At 55.5% G+C, this 22396-nt stretch overlaps 10 protein-coding genes across 10 annotated transcripts; 5 read left to right on the top strand and 5 right to left on the bottom strand.

Annotated features, from left to right (window-relative positions):
* Positions 1-119: 119 nt before the first annotated feature.
* W97_01156 (uncharacterized protein) lies at positions 120-590 on the bottom strand (the record flags this gene model as incomplete). The annotated part of the gene is made up of 2 exons (XM_007779065.1): positions 120-295; positions 365-590. 2 exons carry the CDS (start codon positions 588-590, stop codon positions 120-122), a joined length of 402 nt encoding a protein of 133 aa, XP_007777255.1.
* A 1180-nt stretch (positions 591-1770) lies between these two features.
* W97_01157 (uncharacterized protein) lies at positions 1771-2487 on the bottom strand (the record flags this gene model as incomplete). The annotated part of the gene is made up of 1 exon (XM_007779066.1): positions 1771-2487. The coding sequence occupies one exon, from the start codon at positions 2485-2487 to the stop codon at positions 1771-1773; it is 717 nt and encodes a 238-aa protein (XP_007777256.1).
* A 3643-nt stretch (positions 2488-6130) lies between these two features.
* On the top strand, positions 6131-7306 carry W97_01158 (uncharacterized protein; the record flags this gene model as incomplete). Its single annotated transcript, XM_007779067.1, has 1 exon — positions 6131-7306. One exon carries the CDS (start codon positions 6131-6133, stop codon positions 7304-7306), a length of 1176 nt encoding a protein of 391 aa, XP_007777257.1.
* A 319-nt stretch (positions 7307-7625) lies between these two features.
* W97_01159 (ribulose-phosphate 3-epimerase) lies at positions 7626-8375 on the bottom strand (the record flags this gene model as incomplete). The annotated part of the gene is made up of 1 exon (XM_007779068.1): positions 7626-8375. One exon carries the CDS (start codon positions 8373-8375, stop codon positions 7626-7628), a length of 750 nt encoding a protein of 249 aa, XP_007777258.1.
* Positions 8376-9016: 641 nt separating this feature from the next.
* W97_01160 (uncharacterized protein) lies at positions 9017-10117 on the top strand (the record flags this gene model as incomplete). Its single annotated transcript, XM_007779069.1, has 5 exons — positions 9017-9155; positions 9215-9221; positions 9285-9515; positions 9557-9746; positions 9839-10117. The coding sequence occupies 5 exons, from the start codon at positions 9017-9019 to the stop codon at positions 10115-10117; spliced, it is 846 nt and encodes a 281-aa protein (XP_007777259.1).
* A 948-nt stretch (positions 10118-11065) lies between these two features.
* On the top strand, positions 11066-13702 carry W97_01161 (uncharacterized protein; the record flags this gene model as incomplete). The annotated part of the gene is made up of 1 exon (XM_007779070.1): positions 11066-13702. One exon carries the CDS (start codon positions 11066-11068, stop codon positions 13700-13702), a length of 2637 nt encoding a protein of 878 aa, XP_007777260.1.
* A 352-nt stretch (positions 13703-14054) lies between these two features.
* W97_01162 (uncharacterized protein) lies at positions 14055-14790 on the top strand (the record flags this gene model as incomplete). Its single annotated transcript, XM_007779071.1, has 4 exons — positions 14055-14074; positions 14243-14390; positions 14590-14692; positions 14753-14790. The coding sequence occupies 4 exons, from the start codon at positions 14055-14057 to the stop codon at positions 14788-14790; spliced, it is 309 nt and encodes a 102-aa protein (XP_007777261.1).
* Positions 14791-15190: 400 nt separating this feature from the next.
* On the top strand, positions 15191-18028 carry W97_01163 (uncharacterized protein; the record flags this gene model as incomplete). The annotated part of the gene is made up of 1 exon (XM_007779072.1): positions 15191-18028. One exon carries the CDS (start codon positions 15191-15193, stop codon positions 18026-18028), a length of 2838 nt encoding a protein of 945 aa, XP_007777262.1.
* A 422-nt stretch (positions 18029-18450) lies between these two features.
* Positions 18451-20496, bottom strand: W97_01164 (uncharacterized protein; the record flags this gene model as incomplete). The annotated part of the gene is made up of 2 exons (XM_007779073.1): positions 18451-20211; positions 20326-20496. 2 exons carry the CDS (start codon positions 20494-20496, stop codon positions 18451-18453), a joined length of 1932 nt encoding a protein of 643 aa, XP_007777263.1.
* Positions 20497-21032: 536 nt separating this feature from the next.
* Positions 21033-22186, bottom strand: W97_01165 (uncharacterized protein; the record flags this gene model as incomplete). The annotated part of the gene is made up of 3 exons (XM_007779074.1): positions 21033-21459; positions 21525-22127; positions 22182-22186. 3 exons carry the CDS (start codon positions 22184-22186, stop codon positions 21033-21035), a joined length of 1035 nt encoding a protein of 344 aa, XP_007777264.1.
* Positions 22187-22396: the final 210 nt, after the last annotated feature.

The following is a 22396-nucleotide window of genomic DNA, read 5'->3' on the forward strand; positions in this document are numbered from 1 at the left end:
GAAGTACAGATGCGGTGATATGTAAGTACAGCGTTCCTGGCATTGCACATCCATACCCAGTCAACTAACTACTGATAGCTCCACCAACACAAACACACTCATCCTCCAAGCTTCCGACGCTACTTGCTTTCTCCAGCGTCTTCATGACAAACAACCTCCAAATTATTCCCAGCCGCATCAATCACAAACGCGGCGTAGTAGTTCGGATGGTACTCCGCCCGGATACCCGGCTTCCCATTGTCCTTCGCCCCCTCCTGGAGCGCCAGCTCGTAGAACTTATCCACGACCTCTCGGTCTGGGAGTCCTCGTCAGCTCACCATACTCATATCCTTCAGCGACCTCAGCCATGCGGAAATCCACGTACTCTTGGTGGTAAAAGCAACATGTACCGTCATCGCGCTGGACTCGGTCGCCTTATCGTTGGCAGAGACCCAGAAGTCCGGGATCCCGTTCTCGCCCATGCCGATGGCGGTCTCGACAGGGCGCATGACCTCGACGTAGTTGAGCGGCGCGAGGACTTTGAGATAGAAGGCGACGAGCTCGTCGAACTTGACGCGTGGGACTTCGATGCCGACGTGGTCGATTGCCATGTTGATGAGGGGGAGTTGATGGCTTTTGAGCGCTGGTGGGGGTTGGGAAGCAATGGGTCTTTCAAGAGATGCACACTGTAGACAGCTGTTGTGCTACTGAACCGCTCTGCGCAGCGATCAGCCTGCTTTTATGGACTCTGTGTTCCAGGCATCAATAAGCTCCCCTCTCAAAAGAACAACATGGCCAAGTGAGGGGACGCGTAAGGCATCAGGCGATGGGCGCGAGGTCCCGTGACTTTGATAGACGAGTACGGGTTCCTGCCGTGTCCTATTGGCCAATCCTTGGGATCGGCTTGCATGCCGAGCTCCGTTACGAGTGACAGCAGGCGACGTCGACTGATACCGCGCGGTAAGCCGCGAGGCGGATGAGTCAAAGATCGGAGCTTGCGTGTTGTGGATCGCCTTGCCTTTGTTGACACGTCTAGGGAAATCAATCTATGTGTAGACGACAAGGGCCCTTGCAGAGCTCTTCGACCATCAGTCAAAGGCCGAGAATCAAACGCTGGTTCTAGTCTACAGAAACAATCTCAAGGCCGCCTCCAGCTGATGAACGTTGTAATAACTTCCTGTGTAAGAGATCTTGATTGTCGCTGCGTACATGGAAAGTAGTAAAACAAGGCGCACGAGTGCTCCCAAGAGCATCAGTCCTCCATGGTACCTTTCATCAACGTTCATTAGTAACGCCTTGCCGCTACAGCCAACGAGAACGGAGATGGATCTAGCTCGGGGAGCAGCGCGGATCAGAAGGCCTTGGACTGGATGCATTGAGACCGTGTACAATCCATCTCACCGTCTCCGCCCGTCCACATGCCTGCCGCAGGAGGCATCACAGCCGGAGAGTCTCTGGTTCTAGTCAATGTGCAAGAAACCGCCTCGGAATTGATTGTCTGTCATGTGCTTAGATACCGTCCCAGCAAGGCGAGTACAGGTGTTTGCGTCCGAGAGTGGCTGCATCACTAGCAGATCCGTATCTACCGGACTATGCGAACCCGCGTAACGAGGTAATGCACCTCGAGGATCCGTCCCGACGTATTGAGTTTAGCTGGTCCTCCGCATCGTGGGCTGCTGCCATCTGACAACAGGTATCGCGTTGGAACGAATCTGCGGATTCTGCGCAGGCGCGATAGTGCATCGTGTAGTGTGGAACTGAGGCAGCGTCGGCCAGTAGCGGAGTGTACAGCTACTTTCCCGCGAGCTTTGTTACCACGGTGAATATCAAAGAAGCCAGGGCGATGGTACCTCCCCACGCTCCGAAGATGCCGATGCCCAAGTCGCCGACTTTAGCAATGCAGAAAGCCAGGATACCAAAGATCACGCATGTGGCGAAGATGGAAGCCAACCACTCAATCGGCTCCGGAACCTTGAAGCCTTCCTCAAGGTACAGACCCCAACCACACGGGGGATTGCTGGGATCTGCTTGGAGCATCTCGAAAAGCTTCTTTGGGGTATTCTTGTAGACCAGATCCTGCCGCCCTTGGTCGTTGCGGCCCGATAGTGGTGCGTCCCTTGCAGCGTTCTCGGCGGAAACTTGCGTTGCCACGCTTTCGGCGGAAGGAAGATTCGCAGAATCCTGTTGCAGTTCGACTTCCTCGGTTGGCAGCAAAGGCCTTCTTTTCCATTGACAAAACTCGGTTACTTGAGCCCAAGCATTTTCCATCGCGTTACGGTACGCGGTTGCACTTTGGCGTAGTGACTCGGTAAGGAAACGAGTCACGGACGAAAATGTGTTCTTTACCTTGATCGATGCTTTGAAAGACCGAGTCTCGTGAGGGTGATTCCACAGATGAAGGAGCCATTCACTTGGTATCGGAGGCGGCTTGGGCTGCGGCATTGGGTCCCAGTGCTTCGTTCCGGTCAGGTCGTCAGCCGGACACCATTTCTCGTGCATGAGAGCCATATCGTCCAGGGTACGCATGTCGCACGTCAATTGAAACTTCCAGCGTTCAGCGTTTGCCTCGTACCTTAGGAAGTTGAGCCCTCACCTGCACGAATTTTATGTCCTTGACGCCTCGCCATGCGAACATAGCCCATAATTTGCCTTTGGATTGAATGTAATCTTGGCGAATCGTGCTGAAAAGGCTAATATCATCAAGAGCTTTTGGCATGTCAACGTGCGTAGCTTTACGTGCATGTGCATATCGATGAGTGCAAATTATCAGCCACTGAGGCGTAGGGTCGGGCTGTGTTCCGGAACCAGGAATATCAGTGGAGTCCTGCTGATCATCATCCGTAAGATTGGTTTGCTCTGTCGAATATGAGTCACCAGTTGAACTTCCTCCCCTTCGAGATGTGCCGGAAGTTGCGGTGTCGTCTGGTGAGGTTTCAGAAGATTGGTTGGGAGTGACAGGAACCGAGCCGGCGGCATGGGCTCGGCCGATTGACGCTGCATAGCCTGATGCTTTGAGCAGCTCATAGAGATACTGAGCGTCTTTTCTCTGATCGTCGAGAAAGTCTTTGTGAAAGCGCTGCCCGCAACTCTGCCAAAGCGTCAGTCACTGGAGTGCGAATCATGTGTATCCATGAGCTCTCAACGGTGAGTCTTGTGCATTAAACATACTAAGGTGGAGGTACTTACGCAAATCCACTGGACCTGCTCACCTCGTGGCGATGCCATGAGCTGCCTGAGGCTCAACCCGGAGGCGACCGACAAATACAATGCGGCACAGCATGCGAAGAGAATGCTCTTTCTAAAAGTGCGCGACAGTCTTGGCACAATGAGACAGCTTTCCGCCATTAACGTCTTTTCCCAGCTTTGACCAGCTAACCGAGTGGTGTTCATTAAATTCTCATCAAGCGCTAAAAGGCTGCACACGAACAACACGAGCAACGCGCGAGTCGTTTTTGAATAGGGAGCAAGAGCGATAATATCGTATATACAAAAACTCAACGAGGTAAGGAGATCTATCAGCATGTTAATGCACCTCAATGCGAAGATATTGCGAGGTCGGCTGACGTCCAAGCTCACAGATGATTTGTAAGAATCCTGCAAGAGAGTATTAGGGTATGGATTAGACTGTGATGGGCGGGCTAGACGGGCTGCCCGGGAGAGTCTGCTTAGGCGGCCGATTACAATCGTCTTGAGAGCGACAGGAACCACACGGACAACGCGAGTCGCAAATGCTTGGAGAATGGCCCCTGCCGCGCCCCTCATGGCTAAGAGAATCACTGCAAGAGCTATCGATATATCAAATATAAAAGCCCTCGAAGGAAGCAGGTGAACTCTCAGCAGTATGGAGAACTCGCTAGGATGCTCGGAGCGAAGCGCATGGGACGGGTCGGACAGGCTGACCCTTGGTGCTTTGATAGCATTCTCCGAGATAGCAGAGCTTGAGCGGCGGCAAGATATCTGGAGGGCGCTTTCTTCGTCGATGGTATCGCCCTCAGTATCCGGCACTTCTTCAGTACTGAAAAGCTGATCGAGGCAATCGAAGCACAATGGACCGTTCCAGCTGGCCGTCTCGAGAATCTCTTTTGTAGGATACGCTCGTAAGGGTAAGCGGGAACAAGCGCGAGAACCACAGCTCAGCAACACTGTTCTTTCCACGAGTCCTATGGGGTACCCCAGTGTTGTGCTTTGCTCCGCCCATTGGCTAAAAAGTTCGGCAACCACGCCTACAATAGGTCTTCTGTAGTATTGAGCCGGAATGCGTTTTAGTTTTTGGAGGGTTTGAGCTGCGCATGTCCGGCACAATGGAGGATGAGGAGCAGGTAAATACCGCAAATCAACGTTCTTATTCAGTCGATCTACCAAGAAGAACCAATAATACCGGAGCGGCAGCGGATGTTCGTGTAGTGATGTGCCTGCGCAACCAATCACAAACTTACGGCCCTGGGCAAAGGCATCACCGGGCAGTAGGTCTCGTAGCAGCGATTTGTAGGTCGCCTTGTACAGTTCAAGAAACGATAATATCGGGTAGTTGACGGTTACCGTCGGCCTGGATAGGTTGGCAGGGACATGACACGAATAAAGCGAAGCCCTATGAGTGCTTCTTCCCTCTTCTCTCCATTTGGGGACGACTTACAGCGAACCAGCATTGGTGCTTTTGTTCACCAAAGCTTTGAGAAGATGGTAGAGCTTGGCGGCACTACCAGTGTGCAGAGGGCTAGCCCCGCTCTGTGAAGAGGATTGGATGAGCAACATCCTCCATCGCATGATCGCACTCTAGGCTGAGATTACTCACGCGCAGCAGTGCTATCTGTAGGAGCCTGGGAAGTTCCCTAGTTAGTTCGGTGAGGTTTGCGGAATCCTCTGCTTGGTGAGCTATGGGCGGCGCCCTGCGCGGTACACGTAGTAGAACGTTCTTCCATTGACGAGCTCCACTGGTCCCCATATACCTGAGCTGATCGTGCTTGGAGTGATGGCGATATCGAATCCTGAAATCTGAGAGAGAGGTGATATCCATATAGGAGGCTTCCGTCGTGGACGAGCGTGAAGAAGCCTCAAAGGGTACAAGACGGTCTGTGCGGACCAGAGCTGAACCATGCACCGTCGGAGGAGCTGGAGGAAGTCGATCGTCCGGTTCCTGCTCAGGTTGACCATTCCCGTCGTCGTGATAGCGACAGGATCGCCCGTCTGTAGGGGAGCGGATCCATGCGGAAGACGTGTTCTCCATGGCCGCAACCGCTCTGGTTCAGGTAAACCCTTCGCACAGTGCAGGCGTAATTAATGTACAGAACAGGCGATGGACTGCGTTGAGAAAAGCTGGGATGATTCAAGGCAAGAGGTTGACAACTTCAAAATCAGGCAGACAACAAACGCAGACGTTAAGCAGCTGGAAGGAAAAGGCAGGAGAGAAAACTTGGTTCAAAGGTCGAGTTATATCAACTCCGCTTTGCTCTACCAGCGTCGAACAGCCAACCAACCATGGAGAGGGGAAGAATGAACAAGGAAATTGTGGATTGGCATCTGACCGTCAGCACACCGGAAGGCTTGGTACTGTAAGGCAGGCACCAATACCTATCTTGATACTAAGCCAAGCTGCGGCTGAGTTCCACATCTTCGGTCAGCCGGCTTGATCTATACCTTCTACAGACTCGTGTATTGTACAGTACAGTGCAGCATGGACCGTCGCATGCTACACAAACCAAGGCTTCGAGGCCGCATACCGCCCAAAGAAGTCAAGTATTCTGCTCAAGGCCATACTATATCGACGACTAGATTATGAAGCATGCTACGATATTGTTAACCTCAAGCCAAACCGTAGGTACCGGTACCTGCAGGTGGGCGGAGTAAATATTTCTCCGTTAGGCTCAAAACCGAGGACCCTTGGTCTTGTGATCCAATCAGGCATGTCAAGAAATCGATAAGCGCTTGTCCTCCAACGTAAGACTAATACTCGAGAGGGGAGTGTTGTATGGGACTGACAGGCCGCATTTCGGGGCATCAAATGCTATCGCGAGCTATCAGAAGGCACTACATCTTCGGAAGTAAGACCACAAGTAAGTCAATCTCCCAATACTCCCTCATATCTTCCACCCTCCCTTCCCAAGCCACCCCACTACCAGCAACTCACCACCCCTTCCCAGCAAACCTTCGAACAATGTACTCCAAAGCCGCCGCCTCCGCCGCTCCTGCCCCATCATCCACTTCCAATGGCCAAAACAACTGGGCCACGGACACCCCCGGCCCCGCCTCCTTCGATTTCCGCTCCGACGTCGTCACGACCCCAACAGCCAACATGCTCCGCGCGATCTCGCAATGCACGCTCCTCGACGACGTCTTCGTCGAAGACCCGACCACCAAGTCCCTAGAATCCTTCATCGCGTCCCTAACGGGCCACCCCGCAGCACTTCTCGTGCTCAGCGGTACAATGGGGAACCAAGTCGCGCTGCGCGCACACTTGCAGGGGCCGCCACATAGCGTGCTGTGTGACCACCGCGCACATATCCTGGAGTGGGAGGCGGGCGGCGTGGCGAGTCTGTGCGGTGCATTGGTCAAGGGGGTCGTGCCGCGCAATGGACATCATTTGACGCTGGAGGATGTGGTGAAGAACGCTGTTGTGTCGGAGGACGTGCATGCGTGTCCGACGCGGGTGATTAGTTTGGAGAACACGCTTGGGGGGACGGTTTTGCCGCTTGAGGAGTGTCGGCGCATTGCGGCTTGGGCGAGGGAGCGCGGTATTATCATGCATTTGGATGGGGCGAGGTTGTGGGAGGCTGTTGTTGCAGGTGCGGGAAAGCTGGAGGAATATTGTGACTGCTTCGATAGTGTGAGTCTTTGCTTTAGCAAGGGGCTTGGCGCGCCGATCGGATCTATTATCGTTGGCCCTGAGGCCTTCATCAAGCGGTCGAGGTGGATACGAAAGAGTATTGGTGGTGGACTACGGCAGGCCGGTGTCGTGTCTGCTGCCGCGAGAGTGGGTGTCGAGGAGACTTTCCTGGGCGGCAAGCTGGAGCAGAGTCACAAAAACGCGAAGAGGGTGGCCAAAATGTGGCAGGATCTCGGTGGCAAGCTGCAGTATCCTGTCGAGACGAACATGGTCTGGCTGGACATCGAAGACGCGAGCATCGATGAAGATCGGCTGATTGAAGCAGCCGAGAAGGTGGGTCTACGGATGATGGGCGGCAGACTAGTGGTGCACTATCAGGTCTCTGATGAGGCTTTGCAGAGACTGGAGGGTCTGATGAAAGAGGTTTTAGGCAAAGGGCGTTCGAATGGCGTGCCAAACGGAGAAGTATCAATACCAGCCGAAGATATGAAGATCAACGTTGAATGAGCTGAGTAGAAGACCCTTTTGTTCTACAGCAAGCTCAAGCCACACCACTGATTATAAGCTGTGTCGCTTTTGCCGGCAGTGACTGTTAATCTCCGGGAAGATATAGCTCAGCTCAAAGCATAAGAGCGGGAAAGACGAGGCGACCACTTGGACCCCTAAGCAGACCGACGCGCCCAGAAACAAATCTTTTACCGACTTACCAGTCCTAGATCGCCATGTATCGCCCTGTCCTTGTGGATTCATATTAACAGCGCGGCCTCGCGCTCCCGCCAAATCGCTTTATTCAATATGCGGCTACATCTTACAGTTTCCCTGCTAGTCACCGCCTCTTTTCTACCGCCTCTCTTAGCCTTGCGATGACCTCGCTCGGATTTTTCGCGCCAAAAACTGCGCTTCCAGCCACTATGACGTTTGCGCCTGCGTCAGCAGCTTGGTCAATCGTCTTCGCTGACAGACCGCCATCGACCTCAATGTTCATCTCTGGGTATCTTTTCCTCAAATCCTTGACTTTTGGCATCATATCCGCCATGAAAGATTGCCCGCCAAAGCCCGGCTCCACCGTCATGACCAGCACCATATCCGGCACCTCTTCCTTAGTCCCACTATCCAAGATAGGATACAGCACATCCACCGGCGTCTTCGGCTTAATCGCAATCCCCGCCCTCAGCCCCTGCTCATGTATAAATCTGATCAACTTCGCCGGACTCGTCTTCTCCTCTGTCTGCCCACTCGGACTATCCGCCGCCGTGCTCTGCAGCGCCGCCTCGTAGTGGAAGCAATACAGGTCGCAGCCCGCCTTCTTGAACTCCTTGACCCAGCGGTGCGGCTCCGCGATCATCATGTGGCAGTCGAAGGTGCCGCGGTCGAAAGCTGAGCTGGGCTTCTCGACGTGCGGCCGTATCATGGTTACTACGGGCGCGCCGAAGGTCATATTGGGCACGAAGTGGCCGTCCATTATGTCGATGTGGAGCCAGTCAGCGCCTTGCGACATGGTGTCTGAGCAGGCCTTGCCGAGGGCGCCGAAGTCGGCGGAGAGGATAGAGGGGGCGATTATTGGGGGTGGAGACATTGCGGCGAGGATGGAGATCGTCAAGCTTGTAGTGAAGCTGGTGTTACGACTGAGAGGTTAAGGACGAAACGACGGGTTATCGATGGCTGAATTGATTGATCAAAGACTGGCGTGGAGGCGGTATGCGAAATGGCACCTAATTAGGCGGATGGAGGCTCGACTGAAGAGGTGTTGACGATGGCCGTTGGATGTTTTATAGGGTGACGTTGAGCGAACCATGGCGGGGCATGGTGGGGCTGATGTCAGGCTCCTCGAGCATAAACTCACCTCCTTAAGCCATCCCTTTTCTGCCAGATTCATCTCCTTCTCCTCGATGGTTAAACATTGTCGCCGGTATAACTGTGCCTTGACTTTGTTTCTACGAGTTATGGAGACCTCTATTGAAGCGGATGGATAAACCAATCAACATTCGATAAGATGGACGACTGACTTTCCGATGCGGTAAGGGATGGGCTTTTGCAAATGACGCACAAATCGCGTGTGCCACAACATGGGATTTCACGAGTATGCCAATCTGAGCACCTTCAGTCCGCCTGCGCTCTTTGTAGTCCTCGAAGTTTGAATATCAGAGTCAAGCGCTCTACTTTCTTCACGTCTCCAAGCAGATCACTGCGCATTGATCAGGTTTCCAACACCTAAAGATGCCACCGTACGTCCTTCGCACTGCGCTGCTACGCGGCCACCTTGCTCTCCCCATACCTTCGGCCATGCGTGTGCGATATACTCATCGCAGACCTAGTACCCTACCTATCTTCTCTCTTGAGGGGAAGGTCTGCGTCGGTAAGCTTGGTATCCGGGGTTTCTCAATTGTACATCTGACTAACACGTCTGTCGTGCAGTCACTGGGTGCGCTGGTGCACAACGCGGACCTGGAATGTCGTAGCTGTGAGCTCACACGTGTCTGTTCAGCGCCTCCCAAGGCCTCGGCCAACAGATCCTCGCCGCATTCGCCCGCTCAGGTGCCCACGGCGCCGTTGTCGATCTTGAACTCGATTCTGCGAAACACTCCGTCGAAGGCATGCAGGCCGAAGTCAAAGAAGCCGGTCTCCCCGAAGCAAATCTCCGTCCCTACGAGTGCGACACGTCGGACGAACAAGCCGTCAAGTCCACCTTCAAGCAGATCGTGCAGGATTCGGAAAGGTAGATGTACTCGTGACGAATGCTGGCATCACGGGAGGCAGCCCGGCGGAGGAATACTCGTACGAAGATTGGAAGAAAATGCTGGAGGTAAACATCGATGGGACGTTTCTGTTCGCGAGAGAGACGGGGAAGCATATGATTGAGAAGGGAATCAAGGGTGCAATCATCATGGTTAGCAGTATGTCGGGGCGGATTGTGAATAAGCCGCAGAAGCAGAGCGCGTACAACACGGTAGGTCGTCTTCGTCTCATTCTGATCAATGTGAAAGACATTCGACAGGGCCACCAACAATGAACCGTAGCTAACGCAGTGGCATCCGACAGTCGAAAGCAGCAGTGGCACATCTGATGAAGTCTCTTGCTTCAGAGTGGGGAGAGCACGGCATCCGCGTCAACGCCATGTCGCCCGGCTACATCGACACACCGGCGAACCAGGACGAAGAGATGAAGGAGCTGAGCAAGGAGTGGTTGAAGATGATTCCCTTGGGACGGATTGCGAAGCCGGAAGAGTTCAGAGGAACGGCGGTATGGCTGGCGAGCGATGCAAGCAGCTATGTGACGGGCTCTGAGATCATCGTAGATGGCGGGTATACAATCTGGTGATGCAGCTGGTGAGGATGACATGTGCATCGGAGGAGAGAGGAAGCTGGACTTGGGCCGGGTTGCATGGACAAGTCCTCGAGAGCGCCCAAGAGCCAGCCAAAATGAATGTTGCCTTAGCCTTGGCCTTCGATAGCACGCAAGGCGTCTAACACAGTTCGGCGAGCTACATCATAGCAAAGCACTGAGACGAACGGATCAGTGATCTGCAAATCTAGGCAGTATCATAGAAATACGGTAGATTCGGGTTCGATGTGTTCCTGCATCGCTGAGGTTTAGACGTTGTTGATTGGCCAGCCCCGAAGCCTGTCGGTTGTCAGTGCGAGCCGCCACCATTCCCTGGCTTCGCCCAAATCCAGCGCTTCGCACGGCCACGTCTGCATCTCCATCCAATTGAACGCGTCTCTCTGCGCTCCCCTCCAAACTTAGATGCACCCACTTCTCAACGGCTAGCGGCGCGTCGCTGGACATGCTGCAATGGTAACAGTGCTGCTTGGAGTTTGCAGCGAGCAGCCAACCACATCACAGCCAGCAAGCTAGACATGCCTTGGTCCGCAAATTCATCCGACAGAACCCAGAACAGGATCCCGCGGAGCCGCCTGTCACTCGCTGGTCCTCTCCTCAGTGGATGAGATGCAGCAGACTGCGTACCCAATAAGCCACGAGTGTACCAGCGGAAGCATGCCAAACTTCAAGGGCCAATTTAAACCGACCCTCGCCCCGCGCCCCCATTCGTAGCTGTTGTACATTCCAAGTCACTCACTTCGTTGTCATTTGCGTTCTTCAAGTCTTCGTAGATCGAAGCATTTTTGTCCCTCGAGACCGTTGATCGGCTTTGTATATTCTATCTAATAAATCTTTGCTGTCGCATTCTTCCCTACATCGCTATTTCGTCGCCCACAAAGTCTCAGCGATCTGGCATCGTCTACAGCTTGACTTAACACCGACGAAATGGATTCTTACATGCTTCCAGCAACCGTCTACAACCCAAACTGTCCAGTCACTACCTACATTGCATCTCCGCTGGCCCGGAGAGACACCCTAAACACCATCATCGAAGATGAGCCCCAGATTGACATGGAGTACTTCCCGGTGCCACCACTCCCAATGAGGGCGACCATGCTGTCTCCCACATACAGCGAAGATTTCCCCACCCCTAGAGCGCAGGATAGCCTACTAGCATTGTACGAGCACACTCCGGTATCGCCAGCGTCAGATATGTCTGAGTCGGCGCCATGGAGAAAGAGCAGGGAAGACCCCGAGTTTGACGACCTCTACGACGTTACGGACAGCGAGACTGAGGACGTTCCTCTGACATGCTCGAACTCGGTCAAGAAGATTTCGGCCCACAGCAGCCAAGCATCCAGCGCCCGTACAAGCAGGAGCCGGTACCCGTCCCTCGTCATCCCGTCTCCGTCGGCTTGGCCAACGATCGAGAAGCTGAAGACAAGCGCTTTCTCGCCAATGCAACCTACACCAATCATGCAGGTTGCGCCAAAGCGTGAATTTCTGTCCATGCTTGCAGCTCGAAATCTGCAAGTGCCGGCTAGGAGCGCTACACCCTCTCTTGATGGGAGCATGACCTCAGACGAGCTGGACAAGCTTAGTTGCCCGTCGACTCCTGACATTGAGCGCCAGGCGGAAAAGCAAGGCGATTGGGCAGGTCCCGTGCAGCTTCATCCTGATGCCATGGAGACGTTGCATCACCTATCTATGGAGGATCCCCATGAACAGGCCGTCAATCAGATCCTCGAGGCTTCCGACGCTGAGATGCAACAGCTGTCGGGGGGTCACCCACACAACAGCATCGACATTCTTGTTACCCCTGTTGACGAGGATGACGACGACTGCGTGTCGGCTCTCTCTGTACCTTCGCCTGGTGGCTTCTTCTCTTCCCTACGGAATTCTGCACGGAAGACCTGGTGGAGAAGGCCTGGTGAAGACAGCCTTCCAACGACCAGCATCGCAGAGAATTTCTACGGCGTGCCCTGGGAGACTCGACCAGACAACCCGGTCGAGCACATCGTGGAGGTTGCGCCGCCAGTCTCGGAGGTTCTCTCTGAAGACCCGGCAACCGCCCGTCAGCTGTTCTCACCTGAGGTTGCGGAAGTTATGGAGATCAAGCCGAGCGAGACCAAGTATGAGTACAACGAGAACTACCATCAGGAGCTCGAAAAGATGGCTTCCCTCAACATCGATCGAACAGGGCTTTGGCTGTCAGCGCAGGAGACCTATTCCGCTTCGCCCCAAGAAACCGAGACGATGTCTATCGGCAGCGTGATGAGCCCGATTACGAAGACTCACAGCCGCGAAAGCTCGCTCGAGCAGTCAATCCGCTCACCGTTCAAGAAATCGGTACGCTTCGCTGAAGATGGGGTTAAGTCACCCTCAGTCGCATCGAACGAGCCAATCTCACCCAAGGAGTCGACCTTCCTTGAGGGCTTCCAGTACATGCGTGAGCGCTCGCACAAGTCTGATGCGTTTGTCCACCGCCAAACACGTGCCGAGGCGGTCCACATCCAGCGACGCTGCATGCCCCAAGCTCACCGAGACCAGCTTCTGGGACGGTACGAACTTAACAACCCGCTCCAGGCGGCCCGTCGGCCCATCTCGCATTGGTTTCCTGAGGAAGCTAGCGAAGAGAAGGAGCTGGTCGCAAAAGTCCAGAAGGAGCGTCAAGCTCTAGAGCTAATGGCGCCCGCGCACTGGACTCTCGAAGCGGCAAAATTCCTGAACGGCGGCCGTCTCCTTTGCAAAGCCGCCCACCAGCAAATCTCCCGCAACCGCACAGGCAGCGCCCGGATCCTCGATCTCGGCGGCCAAGCCTCCTGCGACTGGGCCTGGCAAACCGCGCTCGACTACTCCAACGCCTCCGTCATCACCGCCTCAACCACCTTCCAACCCACGGACATCTTCATCAAGAGCCCCGAGAACCACCGGCAGGTGACCGTGCCGAACCTCTGGACGCTTCCCTTCCCGAAAAACCACTTCGACGTCATCTCCGCGCGGTCTCTGCACACCTTCCTCAAGATCCGCAAGCCGGCCGGCAAGGGCCAGGACGAGTACGATCTGTGTCTCCAGGAGTGCCTGCGCTGCCTTAAGCCGGGTGGGTTCCTGGAGTTCGAGATGCTGGATGCGGATATCTTGCATGCGGGCACCCAGGCCTCGGCCATGTCGGTCGAGTTTGGGTTCAATCTTAAGACGAGGGGGTATGACCCCGCGCCGACGAAGTCGTTTGTTTCGAGGCTGAGCAAGGCGGGATTTGGGGGTGTTAAGCGCGCGTGGATGGTTCTGCCCATGGCGAGCACGGGCGCGAAGTGGACGGATAAGGTGGATGCGAGGGTTGAGAAGAGCATTGGTGCTGATGGTGAGGTGGAGGAGGTTAGCATGGGCACTTCGAAGGATGCGGCTGCTATGGCTGGCTTGGTGGGAAGTTGGGCGTGGGAGAAGTGGTTGTTGAAGCTGCAGATGGAGATGGGGAAGGAGGAGGAGAGGCTGCTGGAGGGCGTTGCGGCGGCGTTGGAGGAGGGCGCGAAGCAGGGGAGTGCGTGGAGGTGCTTGAGTGGGTGGGCGAGGAAGGGGATGTGAGGGTGTTCAGGGGAGGTGACGGAGGTAGATGAAGGGGATGTGGTGATGCGATCATAAAGCACAAATAGGGGACTTAGAAACATGATGAGCTCTGTGGCCTTACTCTTGATCCCCAAGTGACATGATGGAAAGTTTCTTTATGCCGCGACTTCAGGACCTAAATTCACACGAAACTGCTCTCTCGACTTTCCTGGTACCAGACGAAATCCGTCACCACGCCAAGCCTCGAGATCCAAACTCTGGTGTTGCAAATCACTCCACGACTCTGACCTACAAACCTCCGCAACACTCTGCGCTCCGGCCCTTGCTACGAAGATGCTATTCTTTAGGTACGCCATCCCTCCTAAAAGCTATGAATCGCTTCTTCACGCCGTTTCTCTTGCCCCTCACTGCCGCAACCATCCATTCAGAGCACCTTCACTCTACCCACCTTCAAGTCCGCCCACTATCGCACTTCCTGCGCAACCTACCCCTCCCCACACCCTCCTTTCTTCACCAGCTCTCTCAGCACCCCAGCTGACCACTGGTCTTCTGCAACAGCTTCTTCAAAACCCTCGTCGACCACGAAGTAACCGTCGAGCTCAAGAACGACATCTCGATCCGCGGTACGCTCAAGAGCGTGGACCAGTACCTCAACATCAAGCTCGACGATATCAGCGTCGTGGAGGAGATAAGGTATCCGCATTTGGTACGTTGCTCGGATTGAGCCTTTTAGGGATCATGGTGGGGGCATGAGGACAAGGCATGGGGCATAGGCTTAGGGGATAGCATGATGGGGTGCTTGGGGGGACGCGGCATGATAAGGCTGGGTGAGAAGGATGGAATACGGATTGGACATGGAGGTTGCGGTTCAGGGTACAGAGGCTAATGTGTTTGGGTGGTGGTAGAGCTCGGTCAAGAATGTCTTTATCAGAGGCAGTGTGGTGAGGTATGTCCACCTGCCTGGCGCGGCCGTGGATACGGCTCTGTTGGAGGATGCTACCAGGAGAGGTATACCTCACTGAAGCTTTGAAGACGCTGGAAGGGTGGCCAGCTGACATTTCTATTTAGAAGCTGCTCAGGCAAGCGCCAAGGCGAAGCAGGGATGAATGCAGCTTGCCGCTCGTCGACAGCTCGCTATGGAGCGTGGAGTCGCCGGTCTGATCCCGAAGCAACCTATGGGCCAATTCTAAACTCTGCCTGCGGATCCTGGACTTGGATATAACTAGGTGGGATATGGGTACCAAGGAGCAGAGGTTGAAAATCGGAAGTCACAAGCGAAGCCGGGGTCAAAGCAGTCACTAGGCGTCTTATACGTCTTTATACAAAGTTCTGGTTTCCTTTCGTATCTTGAAAGCCATACTTGAAATTCCCTTTGCTGAGTGATATCACCTGCTCGCGCGCAAGCGAGTCTTGACCGACGCGACTCGGAAACCTGCACACCTCCACCAAGGCAACACCAGCCCTACAACCCATCCGCCTTGACCAAGTTATGCGGAATCCCCTCCAATGTTCCGCAATCCCCGCGAAAACACAACCCTCCCCACAACCTCCAAGCTCAAGCCCTCAGCAGGCCGGCCCCCATCGCCATCGCCACCCTCGCCAAGCCCGTCAACCTCAAGCTCCAGACACAATCCCGCCTCCACCACAAACGCACCTTCGCCCAAACCTTTGAAGCCGATGGCCACGAGAACCATGCCCACAAAATCACCGGCCTCCCGCACGAAACCTCAACAATCCACGCTCGCACCGACCAAAGGCTCGAAGAAGAACGCCACCGCGCTGGGCAGTAGCAACGGCAATGCGGGAGCTAAGCCCAAGGGGAAGCCGAATGGGAGTATCCTGAGCTTCTTCAAGAAGGCGGAGCAGGTCGAGCAGGGCTTGTTTATGGAGGGGAAGGCGCCGGGGCTGGGACCGGGACCGGTGAGTAGTGCGGGCATCGAGCGCGAGGAGGTGGGATGGGATGAGGAAGAGCTAGGTGTGGGTATGGAGGAGGGTGGCGACAAGTTTAATGAGAGCGGGGGAAGCGTGAAGAGGCGGCGGTTGGAACCTGCTGCTGCGCAGGTGGTTGAGGTATTGGAGGGCGCATGTACGCCGCCTCCGCCCGATTTTGCGGAGGAGCCGGTTCACGAAGCTCAGGCGGGCGAGGAAGATACTGCAGTAGCTGTTGGCAGGGCGAAACAGGAGAGCAGCAAGCGTATGGGACCCTTTATAGAGAATTCGGATAGCGAAGACGATGGGCTTGCGCCGAGTGAAGGTTTATCTAGAGTTAGGTTGCCCCCCAAGGACGACCCACCATATCAGGAAGATGTAAGCACAACTACCATACCCGTCAAAGAGGAGGATACCGAAGACAGTACCCCCGGATCGATATCCAAGGCTCCTTCTCTGAAGCGTGAAGGCACGAGCCGTACGAATGGCGACGGATTCGAAGACTTTGAGGACTATGGAGAATTCGAAGACGAAGATTTCCTTGAAGGTGAGGAGTTCGATGAGCGGCGGTGGATGAAAGAACAGAGGCGGCTTGAGATGGCTGAGGGCGGATTAGAAGGAGACATGGACGAGTTCGGGGAAGGTGACGCGGACGAGAGCCCGCGGACTCAGGAAAGGCAAATTGCTGGCGAAACTGGCCTCATGTCGAATACAAGTGTCTCATCTTGTCCGATATGTAATGCCGGCTTGGGAGGGCTCAGCGATCAAGAGGCCTCAGTCCATGTCAACGGCTGTCTTGACGGGAATCCAATTCCACTGCCAGATCCAATCTCTAGTGGTTCAGCGCCGCCTGAGAGAACCAGCAACAGCAGAAGACCTCAACGAGCTGCAAGACCAGCCAAACCCGGACAGGAGAACCCCTTCACGTTGGGACACTCAAGCGCGGGACCTTCCTCAGCCTTCTCAAAACTCATGTCAGGTCACGCCGAAGACATCGCTTGGGCTTCTGCGGCAGCAGCGGAACATGCTTCTCGAGGCAAGCCGGCGTATCAGCGGACATGTCCCTTCTACAAGATCTTACCCGGCTTCTTCATCTGCGTCGATGCTTTCCGTTACGGAGCCGTCAAGGGGTGCCAGGCATACTTCCTCAGTCACTTCCATAGTGATCATTACATCGGCCTCACGTCTTCCTGGTGCCATGGGCCCATCTACTGTAGTCGCGTTACAGCCAACTTGGTCAGACAGCAGCTGCGGGTGGATCCAAAATGGGTCGTGGATCTGGAGTTCGAGAAGACAGTCGACGTTCCAGGGACAAAAGGCGTGCAGGTCACCATGATACCAGCGAACCATTGTCCCGGTAGCTCACTCTACCTCTTTGAGAAAGTCATCGGACAGGGCCAGAATCCGAAAAAGCAGCGAGTACTGCACTGCGGAGACTTCAGAGCATGCCGTGCGCACGTTGAGCATCCCTTGCTGCGGCCTGAGGTGATGGATGCGCTTACTCGGAAGAACGTACAGCAGAAGATTGATGTTTGCTATCTGGATACTACTTATCTCAACCCCAAGTATGCCTTTCCAAGCCAGGAAGAAGTCATCAAAGCCTGCGCCGACATGTGTGTATCCCTCAATAAAGTCCGGACAGACGAATCGGACGGCTGGGAGCAGATGAAGCGCGAGCGTGCAGGCGAAGGCATGGTCAAGTTCGTGCAGAAAGGCTCAGAAATCAAACAAGAGGACGATGTCGACGCACCCTCCAGCACAATCACTCTACCACCATCCACCAGCCCAAACAAACCCCGCGGCCGCCTCCTCGTCGTAGTCGGCACCTACAGCATCGGCAAAGAGCGCATCTGTCTCGGCATAGCACGCGCCCTGAACAGCAAGATCTACGCTCCGCCCGCCAAACTGCGCATTTGCTCCTGTCTTGAAGACCCCGAACTAAACGCCCGCCTGACCTCCAACCCGCACGAAGCACAGGTCCACATGACGCCCTTGTTCGAGATCCGTGGCGAGACGCTCGACGACTACCTCAAAGACTATCGCGAGACCTTCAGCCGCGCCGTCGGCTTCCGTCCCAGCGGCTGGAACTACAGACCGCCCAACAGCCGCTTCGTCGAGAGCCCGGCCGTGCAGACGGTGCTGCACTCCGCGAACTGGAAGAGCAGTTATAGTATGCGGGATCTGCAGCCGCAGCGGGGCAGCACGGGGCGCTCGAGCTGTTTTGGAGTTCCGTATAGTGAGCATAGCAGCTTTAGGGAGCTAACGATGTTTTGTTGTGCGTTGAGGATCGAGAAAGTCATCCCGACGGTGAATGTGGGGAGTGCGAAGAGTAGGGAGAGGATGAAGGGGTGGTGTGATAAGTGGGCGGTGGAGAAGAGGAAGAATGGACTGTTTAGGCCGGAGGAGGGGCGGTGAGCATTAGTTATAGCGGCGGTGTGCAGTGATTATTGTTATATCTCTTTGTTTATTGCAGCTTACAAGCCGGACGAACTCCAACCGATTGGAAGGCTGTCAGCCTGCAGTCTATAGTCTTCGTAACAAGAAAGGCGGTGCCTTCAAGGCCTTCCTGGATGTCAATATCACATATCCGCAGTATGACAACAGTATCGATCTCCATGTCGGAGATCTCAGTATTGACGCTCTTCAACCATGATGCTGCTTCCATCGGCGACGTGTCTACAAGAACTTCCGAGCGAATATGCTGATGCTCTCGGCCAAAGCTCTCATGATTGCGTCCTCAGTGCGCCTCCAAATGCCCAGCAACCCCTCTACTCAAGCGCATAGATCCCATTACTCCACCCCACCTCCCCACTCCCCATCTCCTCCTCCTCAGCCAGTCAAAACTCAAACTCGCCCCTAAATCTCTCAACATCCATGCCCGGTCCCACCAACTCCCCCAGATCCCTCCTCCCCATCTGACTAAACACCCTCCTGAGCGTATCATACAGGTTCGTGCTCTGATTCTGCTGAATCATCCTATCCAACTCCCTGTCATCGATCCCGTCCCCGACAACCTCCTTCGCCCGCGCCCGCCCGCTCGACTCGATCACCTTGTGCATCGCGAGCGCGCCGAGCAGGTGCTGTGCCGCCTCCTCGAAACACCCGATGTTGATGCAGGAGACGCCGAGGTTGTAGCGCGCACGCACGAAGTTGGGCCGGAGCGCCAGCGCGCGCTCGTATGCATCTATCGCCTCCTCGCTCCTTCCGCTGTTCGCCAGCGTAGCCCCGAGCCGGTTCCAGAGGAGGTGCAGCTGGGAGCGCTGGTTCGTGGTCCCGGACTCGGTGGACGCGAGGGCCGCGCCGAAACAGTCGACGGCCTTGTCGTACTCTTCTGCGCCGTAGAAAAGCACGCCGAGCCCGACTTGCACATCGGGGTCCATGTGGTCGCCGCTTGGTGAGAGCTGCGCGGCTTCGATGAAGAGGTTGGTCACTTTCTCGTGCAGGGCGTGGCGGTCGGTGAAGCCGATGTCTGCGGCGGAGGAGAGGGGCTCGTTGGCGGGGAGGAGGGTCGGGTACTTGGTTGCGAGCCAGCGCTCTAGCGTGCGGTAGGCGGTGCTGTCGTAGCCTTCGTTTGTGTAGGATACCGCGAGGCCCATGAGAGCTTCGAGGTTCGAGGGGTCGAGTTTGAGGGCCTGCTCCAGAGCGCGGATCGCGGGAGATTCTTTCTCGTTTTGGGCTTGCGCGGCGCCGAGCTTGGTCCAGGCGGTTATGTGTTCCGGGTCTTTTTGCACGGCGGCTTCGAAGGCGAGGGCCGCGAGCGAGAGGTTCCCGCCTTCGTCCATGATGCGCATGCCTTCGCTGAAGGGGTCTGCGACGTCTTTGAAAAGGTTCTCTTCTTCGAAGAGATAGTCGCCGAGCTGGGGATCACGGAAGCCGGAGTGTGTGTTCAGCCCGTCGAAGCCTTCCCATTGGTCCAGATCGCCCATGTGCATGCCCTGGCCGAAGTTCTCCTCCTCGACAAGGTGTCTAGCGTTCGCCGTCTCAGCTTGAATGCCCCGCCAGATGCTCTCAAAGTCGCCAAAGTGGTCTGTCTCGGAGAGGAGGTCGGGCTCTACTGACCTGTCCATGTCGTTCAGCTCCGCCTCCATTGCCGCGTTCGCTTCTGCGTCCAGCACGTCCTGGCTCGCCTGGTCGCCGTGCTCGAGCTCTGCGAACTGCGCTTCCCAGTCTTTGTCGTCCAGCTCGACCATCCTGCCCTTGCCCTTGCCTTCTACCTGCTGTGGCTGCTGCATACTCATGGGACTGAATGGCCTGTTCATCGTCCCCATGCCCATACCCATGCCGTTCATGCCCATGCCGTACATCGGTCGCTGGTATCCCATGCCGCTTACGGGCGTGTGGACTGTCGGACTCGCGGTTCGCGCTATAGGCGTCGCGTTCTGGTACTTTGCAAACTCGGCGGGACTGAAGCCTGCATACGCTGGTTGCTGGAACGCCGCTGTTGGTGCTTCTACGCCAGGGTCGAATTCTGCTGCCCATGCCGGCGATCCGCTTCGGTATGATGCCCGTTCCAGCTCCCGGCGCATCTGTTCCATCGCGAACGGCGTGGCTGGTCCTTGCGGTAGCTGGCCGGGCTGCTGTAGGAACTCGTCCATCATCTAGATAACGGTATGTCAGCATTCAGTCTCTTAAGAGGTTGCCCAGCGCTGGCACGCGACATCTGAGCTTTCCAGGGCGCACATCTGGGGCTGCTGTTCCTTGTGGTGACATACATGATCTTGCGGGGCGCCCATTGCCTGACTCCTCATGCCCTCCGCCATGCCTCCAGGCCCTCGCCCGGCCAGCCGATCCCTCTGCAGCGACTTGTCATCCTGGACGTGCTTCGTGAACTGGCTGAGCGGGTTGGCTCCCGTCGAGCACTCTGCGCCACCGAGGAAGGACATGATGGGAGGTTATCCGGGCGCGGAAGTTGCGTCAAACGGAGAGGAATAGAACGCTTTGTACAGGGAAGAGAAGAGCTCAAAAACTCCACCAAGTCCAGATAAACAATATTGCCCGAGAGAGTGTAGTGGGTTGTTGTTGCAGTTGTAGCTTTGAAGGGTCTGGGGATCAACGTGGGGCTGGTTTCGGTGGTGCCGGCGCCGCTTTCACGGCTCCCGCAACAACCACCGAGGCAACTCTCGTAGGGCTGAGAAAGTCAGGATGGTCAGATTAGCAACCAACTGAGTTGAGTAGGTGAGCGCATGCGAGCAGTGGAAGAAGCGTTCTGGCTTGAAGTAGCTTATGTATCCACTGAGGGGTGATTCTACAAGTACGCCAGCACCGTGTACACCTCTATCTTATTTTACAATCACTACACACCCCCTATTGAGAAGCTAGAATAACACGATTGAAGAGAATGCCCCAGGATACTAGAACGCTGTGCTACCCAGTGAAGAAGTCTTGAGAGTGCCGAACCAACGTTATACAGATGATACGCTTAGCTCGAGGGCTGCTGTCGTGTCTGAGAAGACGAGTGTGAGAAGTCCACCCTCAGCTTCCTGCCATAGATCTCCTTGTTCCTGAGCACCTCCATTGCCTTTTGCGCGCTCTGCACGTCGATGAAGTCAGCGTGGGCGAAGCCTCTGGGTTGGCCTGTCCGCCTGTCGATTGCGACTCTGACATCCAGCACGTTCCTGATGTCGCGGAAGAGGTTGTTCAGATCCTTGTCAGACATCTCAAATGACATGTTGCCGATGAAGAGGGTCTTGCTGGGTTCAGCCTGTTGCCTCGGGACGTCCAGTCTCGTCTGTTCCCTCTTCTTGTGGTATTGGACAGTCATGCGGCGGCCTTCGAAAACTTGCTGGTTCATCTGCTCGATGGCGCGGCCTGCATCTTGCTCGCTCTCGAACTCGACATAACCGAAGCTGGAGTGTACAAGTCAGTCCCAATGTTGCTATGTGGTAAACGCATCGACGGAGCGAATACTCACCCCTTGCTAAGACCCCTATTGTCGTAGATGATCCTGGTCTTGACCACTGCTCCGAAGCGGGAAAACTCCCGCTCCAGCTGCTCTTCCGATACCTCAAAGAACAAGTTCCCTACGTAAAGAACCTTGGCAGACTCGGGGACGTGCACTCCCTGGCTTTTGTTTGCTGAGCGCTGATCACTCCTCAGACCTCCAGTCGCCGCATAAGCTGCGCCCGTGGCCGACTGCGCAACAGACTCGACGGTCTCCGTCGCCCTCTCTTTCATCGTCTGAGCGGCGGATGAAATGGTATCAGTCATCGATGACTTTCCTTCAGAAGTCTCTGCTGCCTGAGCGGGCGCTTCCGATGCCGTACGAGAGCCATGCTCTGCAATTGCCTCCGCCTCTGGCTTTGAAGGCGACTCGGTTACTGTCTCGTCCGTCACGGTAGCTTCGGATGGTCTCGCCGCTTCGTCACTCGCGAATCTCCTCTGGAGGGGGCAAGCAATCCACTGCTGCCGTGGTCGAAGCGTGGAAGAGGTGAGTGTGGTGATTGACCGCGGCTTGGAGACGAAGGATGTGGATGACGAGGAGAGCGCCTTGAGCGCGGGGCGGCGAAGAAGATACCTGCATCAGCATGTCAGCAGAAGCCAGCTGCGGAGGAGTCATGATGGGCCGTACATCATTACAGAAGGCAGAAGAGCAGAGAGATGATGGGAGAATGGCAGTGTCTGTAATGAGCGACTGCGATGGATTTGTCTGATGCTGCGGAGGTTCGCAGGGGAAGTTTTCGAGATTGGCACTTTTCGACGTTTCGCGCTAGGGCAGCGCCTTGGCGCGACTCACGTGAGCCCTTCGCTCAGAATGCTCGATTTCTAAATATTTGGATCGAGGAG

The sequence above is a fragment of the Coniosporium apollinis genome (assembly GCF_000281105.1).
Source record: "Coniosporium apollinis CBS 100218 chromosome Unknown supercont1.4, whole genome shotgun sequence".
Classification (NCBI taxonomy): domain Eukaryota; kingdom Fungi; phylum Ascomycota; class Dothideomycetes; genus Coniosporium; species Coniosporium apollinis.